The sequence below is a fragment of the Takifugu rubripes genome, chromosome 1 (assembly GCF_901000725.2).
Source record: "Takifugu rubripes chromosome 1, fTakRub1.2, whole genome shotgun sequence".
Classification (NCBI taxonomy): domain Eukaryota; kingdom Metazoa; phylum Chordata; class Actinopteri; order Tetraodontiformes; family Tetraodontidae; genus Takifugu; species Takifugu rubripes.
In genome coordinates, this window is record NC_042285.1 from 10,693,312 (window position 1) to 10,710,675 (window position 17,364).

A 17,364-nucleotide genomic window follows, 5' to 3' on the forward strand; every position below is an offset into this window, starting at 1 on the left:
TAGACTGGATAACCACACTCCTTTTTCCTGTTTGCAGTTGTGACTAGAGCCACCTGTGAGTGTGGGAATTGTCTTATTTAAAGAAATAAAAACTGTACTAGCTGTCTGTGGTTCTGATAAGCCTCAACGTTTTTACAAGTAGGACCCGACGAGCTTTACAGTATTGCAAAATGAACACCTAAAAACAAATGCACAATACATATGCACAATCACACCAATAATAATACCAGAACACTTTGCATAAATCAAAACTAAAATTAAATGCTTGTTCAACAGCAACTTTGAGGTCTGACAGAGGCTTAATAACAGGATGTTTACGTCCTGGGCTGACCGTGAACAAGCAGCTAGTGCAATAGGATGCACTAGCAAAGAGGAAATGCCAGGTTGAATATCCCCGCCCAACCACCAAATATAACCTCAACTTCATGTCGCTTTGTTCACAGGAAGAAGCCTCCGGGCCAAAGTCTGTTCAGGTATATGTCCTTCTGAGTTTGACCTCTGACCTCCTTAAAGAATCAACTTGGTAAAGCACAAATTGGCCTGTCCCTTGCCCTCTGGTTCACGCCTGTGTTGAGTGCACTCAAGTGGTCAGCTGTACGTGATAGCAGACAGGACACTGGTTGTTTCTGACAGACTGGGTGGTGGTGGTGGGGAGGGGTGGTTTCACTGTCTCACCAGTAGATTGTTTCTGCCCGTCTGCTATCCCATAACGCACTGGTCAGCCGCATCTTCCACAGCTTCTAAAACCATCATGGCTATAGCCAACTTCCTCACCGCCTCAGACATCACTTCAGCCATCAATGCTTGCAAAGGTCAGGAGGCAGTTGTGTTTTTGACATCAGTTTAAAAAATATATTTAAAAGTGAAAGTATTCAAGAGGATACGTGGGGTTTTAATTATAGGCTGCTGTTTAAAGTAAACCGAATACACCTGTTTATGTCTGTGATTTGCTTTCAGCAAAGGATTCCTTCAATCCTAGCGTCTTCTTTAAAACAATTGGCTTATCGAAGAAAACGCCAGCAGAAATAGAGACGGTCTTTAAGATTCTGGACCAGGACAAGAGCGGATACATAGAGCAGGACGAGTTACAGTTGAGTGCTAAATGTTTTCTTACAGTAGCTATTGCATTGCCTCATTGTTTGCATATAAAATGCAACATATCGACTTTTCATCAGGTTGTTCCTGCAAAACTTCTCCAAAGGAGCGAGGCCTCTGACTGCAGCTGAGACCAGAGCTTTCTTGATGGAGGGAGACTCGGACGGGGATGGAAAGATCGGCTGGGATGGTAGGCAGGGCTGGTCTACTGGGAGCTTTCTATCTTTTTGTTTATCGGATAGTGCTTCATCTTTGTCACAGTGGTTTTACCTTACACACAGGTGCATTCTATTGTTATTGTTATTATTGTTATTATTGTTATTGTTGTTGTTGTTGTTGTTATCATCATCATTCTTAAATTAGTGAGCCTTCGGTCTTATATGTCTTTTTCTCCTTTCAGAATTCTCTGCATTGGTCAAGTCATCATAGTGTTTTCGCCTAATGTTTATTGCAGTGAAAGACATGGACTCAACAAAGGCTGTATTTTATGGGAAGTACAGGAAAAAGAGTGGAGCCTGAATCTCGCATCTTTTTCTTATGTCTTCTCCCTCACAAAACAATTAATAAACCGGAATAGTTTTCTCCAGAGAAATAATAGTGTCTCCTGTCTCATGTTGTGATGTCATGCTGAGAAGTGGGCAGAAAGGTTCAGATTATCAGGCTCGAGTGTCCAAATAACTTGTTTTTCATCTGACATAGAAGAAGTATAAGATATTTACTGACTGCATCTAAATAAAAACTAGGATACAAATGATAATGGATTTGAAGAAAAAAGTGAAGAGAATGATCAAAATACAGGAGAGACAGAAAGAAGTTTTAACTTGATTTGTAAGTCTTAAATGATCAGCATGCTGTAACCTGGGGCTGAATTTGCAGACTACTAAAAACCTGGATGAGGAAAAAGTGTCAAATTCCTGCAGTTCTGCCGAAGCTACAGGGAGATAAAGGGTAAAAAGCATTTTTTTTTAAAGAAATTTTTAGCTCAGAGTTTCTATGAACTAAACTAAAATCTTCAAGACAAGGTTGGCTACTTCAGCACGAACTCTGCCGTCAACTGATTAGAACTATAGATGTGGACTCATGTGGAGCATGGCCTGGCTGGGATGCAAAAGCAGAGGAGCCACACTGGGAGAGGACTGGGACAGCATTCACAGGTCCAGAGAATCTCTTCTCTGGTGGCAAACCACTGTTTCGTAATATATGTTTTACTTTATTAATGAAAAATTACCTTGCCATCAAAAATCAGCTTGGTATAAACCTACGCTCAGAGATAAACCGTCATTTCTGGCTGATACAGTATTAATTCAGTTCTTGTCAATCACCATTTAGAGCTCAGCTGATTTACTGAACTTTTAAAACTTCCTCAAACAAAATATGGTCAGTGATCATCCTTCACTGTCTCCAATTACACAGCCTCACTTGATGGGTTCTCTCCCCACTGTGAGAATTTAAACCTGATATTGAAGACGGGCAGGAATAGTTCCTGTATCTATGGCTGAGTCGCTTGAGGTGAGAGACATAATTTGACCATGACAAATGAATGACAGGTTTATTTCAACAGGAAATGTAAAGAAAAAGCATACACAGTGGAGGCGTCACACACCTGGAAGCTCTAAAGCCAAAGAAACGGGTCTTAAAAAAGAAGCTCTGAGTCGTTGCACCTGCTTGTGTTTGGCGGCAGAAAATATGGTTGCATCTACACGAGGTTTACGTGCTAATCAGGCAGCCCACCTGACACACAACATGCAGGAACACTTCAACGTCTAACGCTGAATGACCCAACACCGCCCTGCAGTGTTTTTAAACAGAGGTGCTTTTGACCCAAATCGGCTGATTTCATGGATTTGGTGCAGTGTGAGAACAGGGATGACAACAGTTGTCATAATGATGATACTGATGACAACAGAGCTGGGCGGTCTCTAAAATAACTCTTGAAAATAATCTCGCCACCATAACGAGAGCTGGTGTGAGAAGGCCACAAATAAAACCTGACTGGAGTTGCAGCTGAGATGATCTAAGTCAAGGCAGCGTTTGAATGAATCCCACTGATCCCCCCTCCTCCCTCATACCGTAGTGCACACATGCTCTTAAAAGTTACTATGCACTGACAGGGAAAGCATTACATTTTTCCCACTCAGGCATAGAAAAAACAAATATTGTTTCAGTTAAGCAATTAATTGTTCCTCGATCAATGAGACTGGCAAGCCACCATAAATGCTCAGTGGAATTATTCTTACAAAAAGGCCAAACCACACATTTTTAATCAAACCTGTGCGATAGCAAAGTCTGTTCCACTGTACTGGTGACACACTACATACCTGATTCTTCCTTCTGCAGTGCTCTGCAAAGTTTCCGACACCAGACCGGCACGACCGCAGAGTCTGTTTCATCCTGATCAGCAGCGTATATAATTAGCCCAATGTAATATCAAGCACTTTTGCATTACCCTTATCCTACCATTTAAGCATCTTCATTTATGTGTACATAAATAGAACAGCTCTGTCTACTGGACACATTTTTCAACCCACTGCTTTCACCGCTTTGCACGAGTGTCTGTTACATAGCCTGTGCATCAAATTTCGTCTGAGTGAAGGTATATAAGCTCTGGAGGAGGCTCACTGCAGTGGGCAGATTCATCTGAGGGAATCCACTCTAGTCTTACAGATAACACCAAGGTGAGTTATGCTGAGGAGCTGCAGACTGGTAGACACTTTTGTCTTGGCTGGTTCGAGACGTCAGCCTCGTGCGATGGGATATAAATCGAGGAAAGAGCTGCACAAGGCCAGGTCCTCCATGTGGCTTTGGACTGACCGAGGGAAAAAGCCTATTTTGGCAGCCGACCACAGCCACCCAGGATACTTTGAAGGGCTTGGTTTTGGAAATATGGGACTACCTTTTGTTTTGAGTTGTTCGTTGTCTTCTTGGGCCACCCAGAGAGGATTATTCACAGAGGGGGGAATGGTTAATGCAGTTCATAGCAGAATGGCGTTGCACCAGAGCTAGCTCAACTAGGATGCAGATTCACAGCTGACTTGCTTCAACATGCTACAGCCAAACTGTTAAACTGATGTCTTGTCCTGTGCTCTCTTCCCCCAGTCAGTCATGGCATTCTCTGGAATTCTGAGTGATGCTGACATCAGTGCAGCCCTTGCGGCTTGCCAAGGTAATTTTCATTATCCTGGCACAGACTGATCAAGAATCAAAGCCTGAGAACACTCAACATTTAAAATATTACTGTAGTTTATTACTGCTAAAGCTCTTATCGAATCACACGACCAGCCAACCTTGACAGCCGGTCTGTATCTGCGGTAACAAGCACGATGCTTTTTTAACATATGACTGGATCAATAGAGCTGCAATCACAGTTTCAGGTTAACCAATAGTATCAACATTAAAAAATATCCAATGTACAATTTGGGATTTTTAGTCATTTTCTGTATTAACTGTATTAACTGCTAATGTGACTAAACTGCAGCGGCGTAAATAAGTGCAGGGTTTGTTAGTATTTGGGTAGGAATTGAATGACAGTCAGGAAAAGCTTCACTCGGTTGTCTTGATATTAAATAATCGCTTCTCTTCTTGCAGCGGCTGACTCTTTCAACCACAAAAGTTTCTTTGCTAAGGTCGGCCTTGCTGGCAAATCCAAAGAGGACATCGCTAAGGCCTTTGGCATCATTGACCAGGACAAGAGTGGCTTCATCGAGGAGGATGAGCTGAAGTAGGCACATTTCTTTTTCAGAATAATGAGCTCACCTCAACGCTGGTAAAATAAAGCCAACAAAATATATCCACCAGAAATCCAACAATATTCTGAAATTTCAAGATTACGGTGCAATATCTGCTCTAAGTTCAGGGTGCTCTTCCTCCCCAGGCTGTTCCTGCAGAATTTCTCTGCCTCTGCCAGAGCTTTGACCGATACCGAGACAAAGGCTTTCCTCAAGGCTGGTGACACTGATGGTGATGGCAAGATTGGTGTTGATGGTAAGGCAGCATGTACATTTCTGTTGCAATAAGATTTTAGAACAACTCCAAAGATTTTGACTGGAAACATTTTTCCTTGACTCCTTGCAGAGTTTGCTGCCCTGGTAAAATGAATAATCTGACCAACAACTTAATTCACCAATCTAAAGGAACAACTTGAGCCAAGACTGACTCCTCTCTTCTTCTTTGCCTGCCTCACATGCTCTCTTTCATCGACCATATTTAAACTCACTCAGACTGTTCACCACACACGTTCTCCATGATGATTGTACCAGACTAAGCTTATATGACTGAATGACTTATGCTCCTCTCTCGCTCTCTTTCTCTCACTTCTGTGGTTTTACTATGCAAGTTTATCTGTGACATCAGATGTGTACTTTATGGGACTCAGATGGATGATCAAAAAACAATAAAGGGTCTTTTTCAATAAAAAAAATAACATTTGATTCTTTTGTTCAGCACAGTTGTAAAACCAATTAAAGTCATAAAGACGAGACTGACTTGTTTTTAAAATGGATTCTCGTGAATACACTATAATTAAAGCACACACTTTTATTTTGCAGGTTTAACTTCAATTGCAACCAGAAATTGTTCAAATCTCAAACAACAATGATGATGATGATGATGAGTAGGACAACTAAGATTCAAACATTGGTGCTACTGGATGTATGAAAGGGTTAAGCCAACATTAGCGACCACCCAAAGCGGTGCACTATAGAATATTAATTATAACGATAGTGGTGTTAGTACGTTTACATTCACATTTTAAACGCGTTATGCTGAAAACTGGATTCTGGCAATGGTAATGTTGGTGGTAATGTTGGTGGTAATGTCGATTTCGAGAGGCAGACAAGAAAGTCGAACACTAACACCGGTTCCTTTGAAAGTTTTTCTTCCGGGGTCATACACCAGCCCGGGGTGTTGGAGCATGCGCATAAGCGTTCTGTATTTAAGTCCGATTAAGACGACTCTCTGGCACAGTATTTGTGTGTTTTGGGCTACAAAAAGCATCGATGTCAGTCGGAGTAACGCGTTTATATCCACTTCAGTTGGCCGGTTACTGACAATTGAAATTACGTACAGTATTAAGCGACGCCATAAACCTTCGCTCCCCCGATATGGTTTTGTATGGTTTAGTAATCAATCAGTCCATTCTCCAAACCTTGTTGCCCGCTATTTTTATAATAAAATCATTCTAATCCTAGTTTTAGAGATTTTGCATCTGTAAGCACAACAATCTATATTCATCCCTAAGTCTTGCATCGCGTTTGAACAGTTGCCAAAGAAGCTGCTTATACATCAAGGCTGATGTATGAGCAGAAGGGCACAAATGCCTGTTTGTGACGCAGATGAGTGCCATTTGAACAACGACGACAACATAATCTCTTCCAGTTGGAGAGATGAAGAGAAATGGGATCTTCTGAAAGTGTAGTCTGACACTGAAATACCCCAGCATCTCCAGGGCACACTAATGCATTTAGTCAAGTACAAGTGATGTGCATGCACATTTGCTGTTCCCCACCTCATTCTTACCATCTGTGACATGACTGGCATTTTGCTACACTGCAATGTTGTTGTTACACATGCGGGGAGAATTCCTGATCTTTCGGGTGTTATGTAAACAGAACAAAAGCACAAGATTTGTAACTCATGGCTCACATGATGGCATCATCAGAATATGGAGCAAAGTTTTCACTTTTGTTTAACCTGATCTGATATCTCTTTGTTATCTTTGATGATGGTCAAGCGATTACTCGGAGTGAATTCAAATCATTTACATCTCCAGTCATAACAAACAGCCACGGGGTGGCGCTTTTAAACAATGATTTCCAGGTTTTCGTCTCCTGTTACTTCTGCACAATAAGAACATTTGCTTTCTAAACTTGTAGATCATGTTTTAGATGTTGGCGAGAGCACCTAAAATGGTGTCACACATAGATTAATTGTTAAGTCAGCCCTTTACTGGCTGTGATGCTTGAAGCTGTAATGAGTTGAATTCCCTTGGTTCTCATTATCAAATGCTTCCCTCTCTGCTAGATGCATTCATGGTAGTACCGTTAGTGCTGAGTGGATTCCCCAGAGTCACTGCTGTACCAGATGTATTGCAATACCTCAAAGATTACAAAGTTATCTCAGTTTTAGTGAGCTGGTGCAAATCCAGCTAAATAACTTCAGGTTTCCGCCAGCTCTCAACACAGTATCATATTGCCACAGGGCATGAAACTATCTGAATGTATGCAACAATACTTAAAGTATTTATTTTATGAATTGAATGTCTCTTTTTGTATCAAATATAGCAAACTGGTTCTAATCCTCAGTGAACTTACATTTCAAGTTAAAGCTAAAATAAAACATATTCAGCTGGAGCTCTTAAGCTTTGTAACATGTCGACCAAGTGTTTAGCTAAATTATATTCATCATCAAGTCAGAAAATAACATTTCTAAGAGCAAACCTAATTGCTAAGATGCAAAGATTGATGGATAATCCTAGATTTCTGTACTTCATCATCATCAGGAGAGGGGTAGGAGTTGTTTGTGTTGTCCGTGTGTATGATTGTATACAGCAGAATGTTTGGCATATATGGGCCCACAGTGAGAATTAATTGGCCAGATGCAGTGAGGATTAAGCGCTACTAGAAGGAGGAGCTCTGATACGTGATACAACCACAGATTAGAAATTTAAGCATTTTTCATGCTTTTATATAAGACGGAAGAGAGCATCGAGAGCGAGCGCTCAGCCACAACGCCTTATTTGCTGCTAACTGGAGACAGACTGAGAGGAACATTGAGACAAACAACTGTAAGTACCATCTGTAGGTGTGGCTCAGGTGAGCAGCCTGTCTCTGTCAAGTCTTAATGCCTTTTTGTCTGCTTTCCCTCTCTGCTTTTTGTAAATGTGGAAATGCTTTAATGTTTAAGGTAAGTCTTGTTAAATTTAATTCAACTAAACATTTATTCTCAATGAGTTATTACTGTCTATTCTCAATTATTTGTGTACAGGCTTAGCATAAATTCATAGTCATAACTTTTCACATTGTGAAGGTTCACAATGTGTTCCAAGATGTTTGCAGAATAATGTCCATTTTTATTATTTATCAGATGTAAAGGGAAACTAATTAAGGAGTTAACTGCAACTGATGATAGATGTAAGCAATGGGAAGATAATGTGCGCGTGTGTGATATTTCTAGTTCATTTGTTTTTACTCAACAGGAAAGATATGTCACTCACCTCCATCCTCTCAGCTGAAGCCATTGAAAATGCTGTCAAGGATTGTCAAGGTATTACTTTATTTCTACTGGACTGAACCCGCAAGACTAGTAAATAAATGCAAGAAAGTTTTATAGAACACATGACTTATATTGCTGTTCAAGCTCTGATAATCACATCTTTGTTCTCTTCTGTATGTCATTAAAATGAGCTCTAAAAGTGTCTTCAGCAGCAATGGCCTCCTGTGTGCTGAAGTCACGCTTTCAGAGAATGATAGTGTGATCTAAATTCAAAATATATTCAGCACAGCAGCAAAATTTGATATCAATCCCTCAAAACATAGAATGTCAGCAGCTCTAACAATATCTGTGGTTGTTCCTTCCTGCTACATTTCTGTGACATGTTTCCAGCACCTGAATCCTTCTGCTACAAAAGGTTTTTCCAGCTGTGTGGCCTGTCCTCAAAGACCCCCAAGGAAATCCAAGATGTCTTCCACATCCTTGATGATGATGACAGCGGATACTTTGAAGAGTCTGAGCTCAAGTGTGTGAAACAATGTTGTAGGGAGTGCATGTGGTTCCTATGTAAGGTCATGTTCTCATGGCAGCAAAATATTATGGTTTCTCCTGCATTATCACGCTCAGCTTTGATATAGTAGGATGATGTTTTTTACTGTATGTGCAGGTACTTCCTGCAGCGATTCCAGCCGGGAGCAAGAACACTGACGGAGGCAGAAACTAAGAGTTTCATTTCAGCAGCTGATGATGACTGTGATGGAAGAATTGGTGTGGAGGGTTGGTGTTTGGTTCCTTCATATTCACTGAAACTCACATTAAGGCATTATGTAGAGACAAAATAGATGCAAAGATTTTGAGTTATCAGGATAGTTTTCTTATTTTGGGATTTATTGTTTTATCTGATTAGATTAAATATATTTTGGGGGGTGAATTTCACTCTCAAGTTCCACAAGAGAACTGGTTTCACAATTCATAGAACCAGCACATGTGAGCGAATGTCTTTGGCTAAGGATTTATGTGATAAACAAATTGTCTTTAAATTCATAATATATTTCTTATGCATATTGGGTAAGAGTGAATTTATACTTCAAAGTCATTTCAACATGTTTTCTATTCTGTAGAATTCCAGAGTATGGTGCTGTCCTGAGAATCACTGGTGGAAGAGTGGAAGAGTCTTCAGATCATTCTATTTAAACGCATTTAATAGACTACTCTGTCCCCTGCCTCAATATTTAGTGATTTATGTTATTTCCTATTGTTACATTATTTCGACTTACTTCCTTAAATGAGTTCTGTGTAGGGTGACTTTTAAAGATGGTATTTTTAAATGCATTGTTTCCTGATGTTTATTTCAGTTAATCAGACAGACTTCAAAATTAATAAACTTGTAGAATACAACTCTAAATGCTTGTTTTCTCCTCTAAAGTTGTAAATAAAATATTATGCTGCTATGCAATAATGCTTGAATCTACTGAAAAGCCAAACTACTCAGTCACTGGGGATGGGAATGTTGTCAATGTCTGAAAAAAGGAAGAAAAACTTCATGTGAAAAATGCAGCGAATATGATCATAAAATATTTGAAGTTTTATTAGGAGGACAGCTACATAACACATTTATTTATATTTACCTATTTATTCACTGATTTGCTCAGCGACGCAAAATCAGTCACTATTAGGATTTGTAAGGAGACTAGGAACCATAATTTGGTTTCAGTTTTTACGAACTACTGAATGTGTTACACATTAGTGTCAAAAACAGGAAGTGGAGAATATAAAGTAATGCGGCTTCTCCTCATTGATTTCATTTCCTTATTATTATTTTTATTTATTTCTTACGAAAACCTGTTCTAAACGGTCCTAAATGTCTCTGATTTATATTCTGTGAGGTGAGTGCTAATCGCATTTCTCGCATTTTTTTTCCCAGCATAACGTCATAACGTCTTGGTGAATGCTAATAACACATCTCCTTTGCGAACAGACAAACTAGCATGATATCTTATTATGGCTTACAGCTGCCAAATTAACATTAAAGGTGTTAAGGTTCTAAGCTCGGAGTGACCAAATACCTGTGGTTGTGTGTTGATCTTGTCAGTGATGGGCATAAAAGCCGCGGTGTCGTTTCATATTTTAGGGTTTCTTCTCTCCTGGTGTACTTAACATAGTTATGAGCCATAACGCTACAAATGACACAAACAGCATTAATGGTATTTATTTATTTTGGGGAAAAAAATCTAGGCTGTATAATTTTTTCGATAAATTTCGTCAATTGCATGACAAGGAATTATTAGGAAAGGAACTCGTATACTTTTTTAAATAAAAGATGGATTGCCTCTTATGTTGGTCTAAAAAAGAAAAGCACAATTTTGATTTAGTAAAACGACCAGCAAAGAAAAATATGCAAAATTGGACCAGACACCTCACTATCAAACTAGCTGTTCCTGACTTGAATACCACCAACAGTATAGGTTGGCAGGTACATATCCTGGGTCACCACATTAAACTTGCTTGCTGAGCTCCTCTGATTCACTGTACTCACCCACATTTCTATATTGTGGTAGAACTCCTACCTAAAGTTTGCAGACTGGGTCTTACCAGCAACAATGATGAGATACTACCAAAGCAAAGGGAGTCACTTGGCCTTGTGTTAAATACACGACCATCTGACTCTGAACATTGAAAAGGGGGTGACAAGTACCAAGTTCCTGGGTATGCACATCACTGAAGCCCTTATATGGCCAAGCAATGCCAACTTCTATCCCACAAATTAAATTTGTTTTTTTATTTTATTGTTTTACAAGACTCGGAATTCATTTACTGTTTATTGTTTTCACCAAGGGTTTGACCGTTCATTCCAGTCCTGTACATGATGCAGTATTGACAAAGCAAACTCCGACTTGCGTCTACGGTAATTGAATTTGCTTAGTATTTGTTCTTGTGTTCAATCCGCAGGCACACATCATACTAACCAGACGGCCTTTGGAGTACAGGATTCCACGTTGAGTTCCACTAATGCAAATGATTAGGTAATGTAAAAAGTAGACATTTTGTGATTGTAAAAGATTTTCTCACTGAAAGAATCTTAGTGCTTATTTTCATGCAGTTTTGTTTTTGTTACAATGATGCATTTATTTCAGCCCTAGAATGGCATCTGGAATGCAGGAGAAACAGTACACACCATCTCTGCTCAGCTTTTTTATTTATAACCCTACGTTTGGACCCCGGGAAGGAGAGGTTGGTTCCATGTGAAGCTCATACATTACAGTTCAATTATTTATTTATTTTTTTTACCTTTCCACCACAGCTGAATTGTAAATACGTTCATTTGTGTTGATTCTTCCTTCCTTTTAGGAAGAGAAGAAGATTTTGTTTTACCATCCGAGTGATGTGGAGAAGAACGAGAAGATCCGAAATGTTGGTCTTTGTGAAGCCATTGTACAGTTTACTAGGTAAAGTTTTCAGTTAATGTTCTTTATACGTGAAACTTGTACAGCGACATTAGCACTGAACCGACAGTCTCAGTCATGCTGATCATTGTCGTTGGTCTTTCAGGACATTCTGTCCAACAAAACCAGCCAAGTCTCTACACACACAGAAGAACCGCCAGTTTTTCTTTGAACCTGAAAACAATTTCTGGGTAGTCATGGTATACAGCAGCTTCTGCGTACTATACTGTTTAAACTTGTCTTGCTGAACATTCTAATTTTTCTGTTGAATGTTTCTCAAGGTGGTTCGAAACCCAATGATTGAGAAATTAAACAAAGATGGTAAAACCCAAACAATAGAATATCAGGAGGAGGAAATGCTTGTGAGTATGAAATGTTTCATTTCTTTGAAATAAGATTTTCTGGTAACACTTTGTTGGACAAAAATGCGTATTATAATAATAAGGACTTCCTTTATTTTTTCGAAGATGTTTCACCTCTTCTCCAAGAAGATTCTTCAGTTCTAAATTAACTGGTGGGAATCTCAGAGTTATATGTGCTGAATGCTGTTGGTGGTAATTTACCTTATTATATGGTGTGGATCATCTTGATCGCCACATGATGTTGCAGGTGAACGATTGTGAAACTTTCTGGGGAGGAATCCCTGGACAGCATTGTTAGCAGCTGGCGACTGGTGTCTGGCAACCCTCCTCCTCCTGCTCCTCCTCCTGAGTTCAGAGTTTTTCCAGTTTAAAAAAGATGGGATTTTTTTACTCCTCTTTTAAACCATCTTTCTTCTCTGGCCAAAATATGAACATTACTGTCTTCAAATGAGTGTCCCTCATGTTTAAGGCGTAGATAGACAGCTGACTTCAGTCCTGAGGACCTGGCTCCCCATTTTGGGCCATGCGTCTGTGCAGGCATGTTGTTTGTAAAAAAAGAATCCTTCTGAGTTTTTCTGATGTATCTGCTATGTAGGGTATGACGATGATGTTGCATCTCTGTTTCATACCTGCTTCATCTCCCTCTGGCCTGACCAGGATAACCAGGATTGATGTGGTTCTTCTCTTTAGAAGTGACCGATATCAGTATCTCTACACAGTATAACAATGAGATTCCCACCAGTTAATTTAGAACTGAAGAAGGTTGAAACATATTTGAAAATCTAACAGAAGTCCAGCTGAATTCTCTTAAACCAAGACTACCCACATGAACATTAGTCCAATCAGGACTAAGTAGCAGTTAAGAGAATAAACAGATAGATTTTGTTTTACCAGATGTTCTTGTGCCTGCAGGACACAGTTTATGGTGCAGTAGTAAGACAGTGTTACAGTATGTATAAGGTGAGTATGACCCAGTATGTAATTAGGCTCCTGCTGTGGGGAAAGAATCACTTTGTAACAGTGATGGATTTCTTCTAGCTCTTCAATGGCACATTTGCCAGAGCAATGGAAGCTGGAGGAGTGGAGCTGTTAATGCAGAAGCTTGAAAAGTTCTTCTACAAGGTAAGGAGTTTGTTGATGGTACTGTACTTGAACATGCACAGAGAGCGTGTTTGTCCATGTCGCCGGACCGAGCGTTGCAGTCACATCTCACTTCTTCATAATTCTTTGCTGACTTTAAGTGCCCTTAATTTCTTGCTGATCTCTGGCAAATCAGCTTTGCAAAAGGCTAAAATTCTTAAGTTATTATTAGGGAATGTCCATCAAGTTCCCAAAGTATTTACTCTACACTGCAACCCAAAGTCAGGCTTTTCTGTGCCCATCAGAGCTGGGATGTCAGCGTACATACACTGAAACTTCTGCACAAGTTTTCGAAAGGAGCAACTGTTTTGTCTATTAAATATAGAATCCATCCCAGTCTCAGTTGTCTTTGCAATAAAAATAAAACAACTAATATCTCTGCACTAATGCATTCCTATTATTGAGGCTTTTTTTCAAATTTAACTGACACTTATTTGCCTCTATGTACATATTTGTGTTTCAGTATCTGCAGACTCTCCATTTACAATCCTCAGACCTACTGGATGTGTTTGGAGGAATCAGCTTCTTCCCTCTGGATAAGATGACCTACCTAAAGATCCAGTCATTTGTTAACAGAGTGGAAGAGAGCCTCAGCCTGATCAAATACACAGCCTTCCTCTACAATGATCAACTCATCTGGTACAGACTGAACACATGCTGTCTGTGTTTTTGTCCCTAAACGGCTCAAAATGAAAAACTAATCATTTTAGTTTCACACTGAAAAAGACTGGAAACAGCCATATTTAAATATTATGTATTTTAGAGTTAGATATATTTTCTCCTTTTGTGGTTGGTCGTGCAGGAGCGGACTGGAACAAGATGATATGAGGATCCTGTACAAATACTTGACCACATCATTGTTCCCCAGACACACTGAACCAGAGGTGAGAAGGCCCGAACGCAGAGACCCTAGATGACTTATATGATTACCATTAAGAAGATGAGGAAGAATTTAATGTGAATTTAAGTTTGTTTGTATTTGTTCATCTGTGAACTCTACTCTCTTCAGTTGGCTGGCAGAGACTCTCCTCTGAGACCTGAGGTTACAGGGAATCTGTTGCACTATGGGAGGTGAGGGCCCCAATCACATGCTGTTTGGGTATTTAAAGAAAAACAAATCTGATTTACATTAGCAACATAGCCATTTGTTGTATGTTTTCATCAATTCATGTAGGCTTGATCTCCAAACCTGTTTCAGAACCAAGGAGATGGGATTAGTTCTTAGAATTTCTTAACACTGAGGCCTAAACATTAATTATAGTAATGGCTCTGATACGTGGTCTTTAATGGAATATTCTGCCCATCATCCCTTCAATTTCTCACCAGGTTTCTAACAGGACCTCTTAATCTAAAAGATCCTGAGGCCAAGTTCCGCTTTCCAAAAATATTTGTCAGTGCAGAGGATGGCTACGAGGAGCTGCATCTGATAGTTTATAAGGTACAAGAGGATGCATGGTCTGCCAAGGCTTAATTCTAATTCTACCTATGAGCATGAAGAGTTTTCAAAATAGAGCTGAAGGCTTCATAATCTGATTGAAGGATTTGGCTATGAACTGGCAATTTAGCACGAAATGTGGCACTTCTCTAAGTTCTGGGTTGTTGGGATTATACAGCTCTATTTTAAAAGGATGAAGTAAATGTGTGGCTGAGCGTCACATTAATGAATACCTGAACTGAGTGACTTTGATTCTGCATTAATTTGCGTGAATCTGCCTCATTCCAGGCCATGAGTGCTGCAGCCTGCTTTATGATCAGTGGTAAGTGTACACCCAGTCATACCTGTTCTGATAGATCAATTTTGTTTCTCATATGCTCTTCTACGCTCTGTTCTCTTGCTTTAGCATCCGTGGAGCTGAACCGGGACTTCTGTGAACAGTTGGACAGCTTGGTGGGCCCCCAGCTCACTCTGCTGGCGTCTGACATATGTGAACAGTTCACCGTTAACCGCAGGATATCAGGGTCAGTTGTGGCTTCCACTCCTCCATTTGTATTCACTCTCTTTTTGCTCTCAAAGAATGTAAAACACTGGATATTATCATTGAATTGAAGCGTGGCGTTGTGGCCATTCTCATTTAATCTCGTTAATTATCTTCTGATATGTTGTTGCTTGTAATCCAACACTAGACTCCAGGGCCTTGGCTGTTTTATTGTGAGGAACATGCTTAATAAATTAGACTGACCCACATTCATCAGCTGGCAGTCAGGATTCAATCCTGATTCGGCCCAAGGAATCTGCAATTTACAGGCATTATAGTTGAAAGTGTATTCTCTTGCGTGGACTGAAGAGAAACTATCAAAAATCTCAAGTGATTTCTAAGCGAGTTGATAGGCTTGTCCAGTGCTCAAGTAAGAGTATTCATGTATTTTCTTCTTTTTATTTCAATGATTTTTCTGTTCAGGCCAGAGAAGGAGCCCCAGTTTAAGTTCATCTACTTCAACCACATGAATTTGGCAGAGAAGAGCACCATCCACATGAGAAAAACCGCCAGTGTCTGTCTCACCTCTGTCCATCCTGACCTCATGAAGATCCTGGGAGACATCAACTGTGACTTTGCCAGGTACTCCTGACAACACTTGACCTGTTAAGAGATGCTGGTGTATTTCTCTTTACCACAGTTCTCCACGCTAGTGTCACAATAATCAGGTGATCATGCTGGCTGAAACCCAAGATGCAGATTTAGTGGTTTGTTTATAGAAAAATGCATCCTGTATGTCAATAATAAAATAACAGCGTGGAGTAATTCTCAACAATTGATTTGATCAGTAGACTTTTCAAACTACAAATCCTGGAAATAAATATGTAGACCAACAAGCTCTCAATAGTTTCCATGGATTTTTAGAGTCATTCATCACATGTACTATGTTGACTCTGGGAATTCTTTCACTCTTGTGTCTCTGATTATGAAAATCCCATTTATAGCTTGTATGAAGTGCAGGCATTTCACTTCTTTTCAAAAGTATAAATACTGTATGATTCTCTTTTTGCATTGATATTCACAATATAGTCATTATATGTTAACCTCTGTGTTTTAATATGATAGTATTTTATTGTATAAGATATAAACATTCTCAGTCACTACTGGTACTGGTACTACTTGACATCTTAACCAACTTTAGATGTGGCCGTTGCCTTAATTGATGAAATTTAACCTCCTTTTGCCTCACAGGGTGGATGAAGATGAAGAAATTATAGTAAAAGCGATGACAGACTACTGGGTAGTCGGTAAGAAGTCAGACCAGAGAGAACTTTATGTGATCCTCAATCAGAAGAATGCAAATTTAATAGAAGTAAACGGTAAGTCTTTTTCAGCTGCTGATTAAATGTGTAATGCTCTAATGATACTTGAACTGTGTTATCTGTTTTTCTGCAGAGGAAGTTAAGAGGCTTTGTGCGACACAGTTCAACAACATTTTCTTCTTGGACTGACGCAGCAGGGGGAATCTGTGTTAAAACACTAAAGCTGGCTCGGGACAGCGTCTCTGTAATGCAATGATTGCATTATAAATTAATTTGAGAATAAAATTTATTTCACTAAGTTTTTGTTTTTACTTACCTAATAAAACTTTAATTTTTCTGTAATTAAGTGTACATTAAGATTTGTATGGTACACATTTCTTTTTCTTCCTTTGTATATACTTGTAAAATTGTATTTGGTTTATTTTTTATTTAACACGATGTGACAAAGTGCTCAATTGATGCACAATTTGATGCACAATGCACAATTTAAATTTAGTGCCTTTATTATTAGTGACAGTTAATATCAGTTTATGAAATGCTAAAAATCATAAATCAAGGTGTTTTCTTTTTGTTCATTTTACAAGATGTGGTACAAATGTTCAGATAATATAATCAAAAGGATTTAATATTTCAATGTAATATAAAATACTTTTTTAATATAAACAATTGCCCAACAATCAACCTTTTAACATTTCCTTGAGTTTCACCAAACAATTTTATTTAAGTCCATCTATTTGTCTGTGGTATCTTGAAATAAATAAATTCTCTCAAATCTTTAGATAACATCGACAATATGTTTTTGTAATAGACATTGACGTCAATCCAGATAAATGTGCACTTAAACTCCAGACCAAAAGGTGGCGGTGACTTACAGTAGCTG

The 17,364-nt window shown here is 39.2% G+C and overlaps 4 protein-coding genes across 5 annotated transcripts; all 4 read left to right on the forward strand.

Moving 5' to 3' along the window:
* Positions 1 to 658: 658 nt before the first annotated feature.
* LOC101062073 (parvalbumin, thymic-like) lies at positions 659 to 1,690 on the forward strand. Its single transcript, XM_003961490.3, has 4 exons — positions 659 to 812; positions 958 to 1,090; positions 1,176 to 1,285; positions 1,496 to 1,690. Exons 1-4 carry the CDS (start codon positions 752 to 754, stop codon positions 1,522 to 1,524), a joined length of 333 nt encoding a protein of 110 aa, XP_003961539.1. The 5' UTR covers positions 659 to 751; the 3' UTR covers positions 1,525 to 1,690.
* Positions 1,691 to 3,637: 1,947 nt separating this feature from the next.
* LOC101064450 (parvalbumin alpha-like) lies at positions 3,638 to 5,512 on the forward strand. The gene is made up of 5 exons (XM_011604454.2): positions 3,638 to 3,770; positions 4,192 to 4,258; positions 4,681 to 4,813; positions 4,967 to 5,076; positions 5,167 to 5,512. The coding sequence occupies exons 2-5, from the start codon at positions 4,198 to 4,200 to the stop codon at positions 5,187 to 5,189; spliced, it is 327 nt and encodes a 108-aa protein (XP_011602756.1). The 5' UTR covers positions 3,638 to 3,770; positions 4,192 to 4,197; the 3' UTR covers positions 5,190 to 5,512.
* A 2,258-nt stretch (positions 5,513 to 7,770) lies between these two features.
* Positions 7,771 to 9,706, forward strand: pvalb9 (parvalbumin 9). Of its 2 annotated transcripts, none has more exons than XM_003961338.2 (5): positions 7,771 to 7,876; positions 8,288 to 8,355; positions 8,695 to 8,827; positions 8,969 to 9,078; positions 9,423 to 9,706. In XM_003961338.2, the coding sequence occupies exons 2-5, from the start codon at positions 8,295 to 8,297 to the stop codon at positions 9,446 to 9,448; spliced, it is 330 nt and encodes a 109-aa protein (XP_003961387.1). In that variant the 5' UTR covers positions 7,771 to 7,876; positions 8,288 to 8,294; the 3' UTR covers positions 9,449 to 9,706. The 2 variants fall into 2 exon arrangements, with proteins under 2 accessions (XP_003961387.1, XP_029689619.1); XM_029833759.1 differs by lacking the exon at positions 7,771 to 7,876 and adding an exon at positions 7,899 to 7,995.
* A 327-nt stretch (positions 9,707 to 10,033) lies between these two features.
* Positions 10,034 to 17,262, forward strand: ccz1 (CCZ1 homolog, vacuolar protein trafficking and biogenesis associated). Its single transcript, XM_003961336.3, has 17 exons — positions 10,034 to 10,187; positions 11,251 to 11,324; positions 11,436 to 11,532; positions 11,650 to 11,747; positions 11,851 to 11,944; positions 12,026 to 12,106; positions 13,019 to 13,066; positions 13,145 to 13,228; positions 13,710 to 13,885; positions 14,049 to 14,130; positions 14,256 to 14,317; positions 14,573 to 14,684; positions 14,970 to 15,003; positions 15,088 to 15,205; positions 15,646 to 15,804; positions 16,414 to 16,541; positions 16,618 to 17,262. The coding sequence occupies exons 2-17, from the start codon at positions 11,311 to 11,313 to the stop codon at positions 16,671 to 16,673; spliced, it is 1,443 nt and encodes a 480-aa protein (XP_003961385.1). The 5' UTR covers positions 10,034 to 10,187; positions 11,251 to 11,310; the 3' UTR covers positions 16,674 to 17,262.
* Positions 17,263 to 17,364: the final 102 nt, after the last annotated feature.